General features: G+C 36.9%; 1 protein-coding gene across 1 annotated transcript; it reads right to left on the reverse strand.

The window, feature by feature from the left end:
• Nucleotides 1-356: 356 nt before the first annotated feature.
• Nucleotides 357-2,259, reverse strand: LOC110115479 (glutathione S-transferase U17). Its single transcript, XM_020848729.2, has 2 exons — nt 1,862-2,259; nt 357-875 (listed from the first exon to the last, which is right to left on the reverse strand). Exons 1-2 carry the CDS (start codon nt 2,183-2,185, stop codon nt 495-497), a joined length of 705 nt encoding a protein of 234 aa, XP_020704388.1. The 5' UTR covers nt 2,186-2,259; the 3' UTR covers nt 357-494.
• Between the last annotated feature and the right edge of the window lie 2,564 nt (nt 2,260-4,823).

Genomic DNA, 4,823 nt, shown 5'->3' on the forward strand with positions numbered 1-4,823 from the left:
ATTCATCTCGTCGAGCCTCTTGATTTGACTATAAGCACGTTATGTTTGGAAATCGCTTGGTAATCCAAATTATGGTTCAAACCTTCCAACAACGCTTCGGGTGCTTGATTTGGACTCATTTCGGCTCGAATTGAGTCGAATTTGGTGTCATTCGGTTTGTATTTCCGAGACGTTCAGTTTCCAACTTGATTTTGCATTGAGATTCGTGCCCAATCAAGATAATTTTTTGATAACGTATCACTTCTCAACACTTTCTCTGATGTGATCTTCACTTCAACTCTAAATTTTTTAAAATTATGCTTTGGATGGCTTTTAAAATTGCATCAAAACTTGTACTTCACGAAATGGATTTTTGGGTGCATTATCATAAGTAATACAATAAACAGCCAATAATGCGCAAGATCAAAACATATTTATGAGGAGCTATCATATCATGCACGCTTCTCTTGAATAGAAAGATTAAACTAACAGCAAAGAACAAATCAAAAGAAAAATCATTTGGATGGAGGAGCTGAAGCAGCACGACGAAGGGCCAAAAGAGCTTCGCTGTACTCCACCAGTTTTTTAGCTTCCGGCAGCACCTCCTTGACTGCTTCGTCGGAACAGAAGCCTTCCGTCCATTCAACTAACCGAGGAGTCTTCGTCTTATCCAGAATGTTTATTCCCGTTATGATTTCGATAGCTTTCAGCAAACTAAGGCAGGAACCGAGGGTGATGTCCACCAAGTTAATGGTGTCGCCGCCGAAGAAGCTCTTCCCCTTACTGCACTTAACGAAAGTCTCTTCTAACTGCAGCAGTGCGGCGAACAGTAGCTCCGTCGCTTCCGCCTTCTTCTCATCCACACCAAAGATCAACGCTCGAATCTGAGGAATCACCTGCCAATAAGGCAAAATAGGCGTATTTTTATAAATGAGCATTTTAATAATTTTTATTATAAATATGAGAATACGGAGTACGGACCTCAAAATTTAGAAATAAACAAAATTGAAAAATTAAATTCCGGAAGCGAAATCCGGTTTCAAAGAATCGTCACATTGCTTTAATTATTATTAAGAACAATAATTATGAGGAGGAGAATTAGATAAATGATAAAAAATTTGATTAAAATAAAAAATATTAATATACTAATTAAAAATATTTTCTATCATAAAATGATACACAATTTTTTTCTTAAAAATAAAACAATTTTATTTTTTTAATCTTAGATTATTTCCCTCATATATTTAGAGTAGAAATATATTTGGTCTTATAGGTTCTATTTATTTATTTTGATGAAATTGATAAGATAATAATTTTTTTTTATTTTATAATTTCACATTAATTATTTGATTTCAACAAAAATTTTAGGAATCACATTTAACTCAAAAATAAATATAAAACTTTATTTATTGATCATTTTTCTTTAAATCCTCATTAAAAAAACAAAATGTTTATCAAAATTCATATTTTATTGCCTCACGTACAAAATTAAACCTCATATTCTCCTAATTATTATGTATTCTGTATTTATATCAATCTAATAATTAATTTTAATTTTTATTAATATATCATTCTAATATCTAAATCATATCAAAACTTATGATATCTTTTTATTTTTAATGTAATTTAAGATATTAAATTTTAAATATTAAAATTTTCAATATAATATTAGATTTTTAATATTTATTAATATATGTTTCTAATATCTAAATTATATCAAAACTTATGATTTCATTATAAAATATTCACATAAGGAATATTTTTAATGTAATTTAAAATTTAGAAAAAATTTTAATGTAACTTACATATGTGATGGCTGTGAGTTTTTGTGTTTAATTTGCTCAAAACACAAAACAGAAAAATAAATCCTCTTAAGCACTACCTTGTCGTCAACGAAGGCAGCCCAGAAGCGAGCGAAGGCGCGCTCATGGGGGTCGGCAGAGAGGATGGAAGGGCCAGAAGAAGCCCAGACTTGATCAATATACTGCAAAATGATAAGGGACTCGCAGACGGGCTTATCTCCATGGATGAGAACGGGTACCTTCTTGTAAACTGGATTGTACTTGAGAAGAAGCTCGCTTTTGTTCAACAAATCCTCTGGGAGGAACTCGTATTCGATCCCCTTCAGGTTGAGAGCAATCATCACTCTCGCCACATAGGGACTCGTCCAGAACCCGATCAGCTTCACCCCGTCTCCTTTCTCCATTGTCTTTGTAGATCTGAAAGTAGTTTCAAATTTAGTTAAGGATGATCTGGATTTCTTCCACGGAGCTTGACGAGCATTTAAGCTCGAATGCAGAGCGCAGATCTCCTATTTCCTTCATTAGTCAACATTTTTTTAAACGTGAGCGATGACGTTGGTAATCAGTCAAAAGGCAGACTTGCGAGGCGATCCATATTTTGTTTGCTTGCTAAAAAGCTTACAAAGATCTAGAAGTATCCGGCAACTCTTGATTGCTGTGGGCTACAATTCTGTGCTTTTAGTGGTCTGTAATTGCACCGTATAATTCTGGGTTGGATCCGAACCCATTCCGTGCCCCAATTTTGACATCCCTACTCTGATGGAAGTTCAAATAGGATGCTGGATTGATTATAACTTGGTTTTTTTGTTTGAAATTTATAAATTTCTATTGATTTATTACTAAATTAGTTTAGGTGCATTCATAGAGCTCCCAAATTCAAAGAATCGTAGTTTCCCTCAACAATAGACACCAACGATCACTGCCATCAGCTACATGGTTTGACTACAATCACCTGATTGTTGACTCTCGATCACTAACACATTTTATAATTTGATACCACTGCGGACCGTTGTTACATGTAATGCTAACATTCGTGCTACTTGACGACCATTTCCTGATTTTATCAACCATCGTGATGTTGAGGGCAATCATCGCATGACAACCTTCATCGATTGTCAATTGACACCGGTGTGCTACATCCTTCGTTGTTTCATTAACATTTTCATAACTCTCATAGAAGATCAGGCTTGCAATACAAACATTGTAATCTCGCATTCTTAAGTTAGAAAGGACAAAACATATAGAAATAGGTCACCACTTCATCAATGATCACATATAGGCAAAGCATATTACCGTCACTCCAATCAACACAGTGGATCACATCGCCGCCGGCCCCTCCTCATGATTGGAGAAAGCCGCAAACAGGAGGCTGTCGGCTCGTCCTCCCCTCGACGTCAACCGACACCTCCCGCCGACCTCCTATCTCCTAGCCTGAGCATCCCTTCTCCACTGACTGACTTCACGCCATGGACCGGTCGTTCTCTCCGGCGCACACATGCTCGGACGATGGTGACATGGAGTTGGAAACAACTTTTTTTTTTTTTGGACATTTAGGCCATTTAAGGCAAACTCACACACACAACGCATACACAAGGACGATCGAACTTGGACCTCTTAGTTGGAAGCCTAAGCTTTCAACCAATAGGCAGGGAGAGTTGTGTATTGGAAACGATTTTGCTGTTTGCGAACTGGATTCTGGGATGATGTTACGTGTGGAAATTCTCTAATATGGCCAATAAGGACTTAGAAAAGAAAATTGCCGCATATTAGGTGTTTGCGTCTATGCCTCAAAGGATAGGGAAATGGGCTGCTATACTCGTACCGGACTTCGGACAAGGAGAAATGGTGAGAAAGAAACTTATCTTCCTCTATGTAAAAAGTGAACTACTATTCTTACTGTTGTACATATTTTTTATATTCTTTGTTTATTCAATTGTTATTATCATTTCAAACCATAATCTTTATTGGATAAAATTATTCTAATGATTGGAGATTGATATATCATCAAAATTATCTTTATTGGCACGAATGTCAAAGCAAATAATAAGTTGGAAACTTCAAAAATTTAATTCGGGGCCATCTCAATCTATTATCAAATTTATAGTCGAATTGAACATTCAAAAAATAAGAGCCCAACGACACCAAATTCGATCCAATCCAAGCTTCAAATGAGTCAAATCAAAGAGCGAAGCCACATTTGGAAGGTTCAAATCATAATTTAAATTAACAACAATTTTTAAATGTGGCGTGCTTATAATCGAATCGAGCGACTTGATGAGAAAAATTCCAACAAGCTCAAGATCGTCAAATTCTGATATCATTAAGACATTCAAATGCCTAATAAACGTTCCACAATCAAGGGATTCACATCGGCTTCTATTCAAACCACTCCCAATTTACCATTTATCTTCCTCCTATTTATTGGTCATGTCACTTTAAAAACTATAAATTCACTCATCATTTCTCATGAAAGGGGAACCAAAGCAAGGAAGAAAAGAAGAAATGAAGAGAAAGAAGAAAGTTATGTTGCCACCAGACTCCTCCTTGACCACCTTCCGGCCAACTACCGTATGAACTTTCACTAGACTTATGCCAGACCACCGACTGACACCCAACTTCCATCCATGCTTAAGACTTCGTCCATCATCGGACTTTCATCGGACTTATGCCCGATGTTAGAATTTGTTCCATCGCTAGACTGTCGCTCGTCACCGACTTTTCGTCTGTCGCCAAACATCTACCCATTGCTAGACTTCCGTCAAGGCTTCTATCCGATGTCAAGCATCTATCCATGTTGGACTTCTGCCCGACACTGGACTTACATCCATCGTCGGACTTTCGACCTCCGTTGTCTGAATACGGTCCTTCTGACCTCCGTTACGAGACAACAATATTTCTAACTACTATCGCCTTCAATACGGTTCTTCTCCGACTCCGTCATCAGATAAAATTCCTTTCGATCTCTATCGCTAGATTATGGTCTTTCGGACCTATGTTGCCCATCAACTAAGTTCGTCTTACCTTCATCACCAGATTAACTGG

The sequence above is a fragment of the Dendrobium catenatum genome, unplaced genomic scaffold, assembly GCF_001605985.2.
Source record: "Dendrobium catenatum unplaced genomic scaffold, ASM160598v2 original_scaffold_98673, whole genome shotgun sequence".
In the NCBI taxonomy this organism is placed as follows: domain Eukaryota; kingdom Viridiplantae; phylum Streptophyta; class Magnoliopsida; order Asparagales; family Orchidaceae; genus Dendrobium; species Dendrobium catenatum.

Excerpts from the sequence above, each read along its gene's own strand:
- LOC110115479 (XM_020848729.2), bottom strand. The coding sequence starts at position 2,185 with ATGGAGAAAGGAGACGGGGTGAAGCTGATCGGGTTCTGGACGAGTCCC. Across the intron at positions 876-1,861 it reads CTGCCTTCGTTGACGACAAG|GTGATTCCTCAGATTCGAGC; the intron begins GTAGTGCTTAAG and ends CCTTATTGGCAG.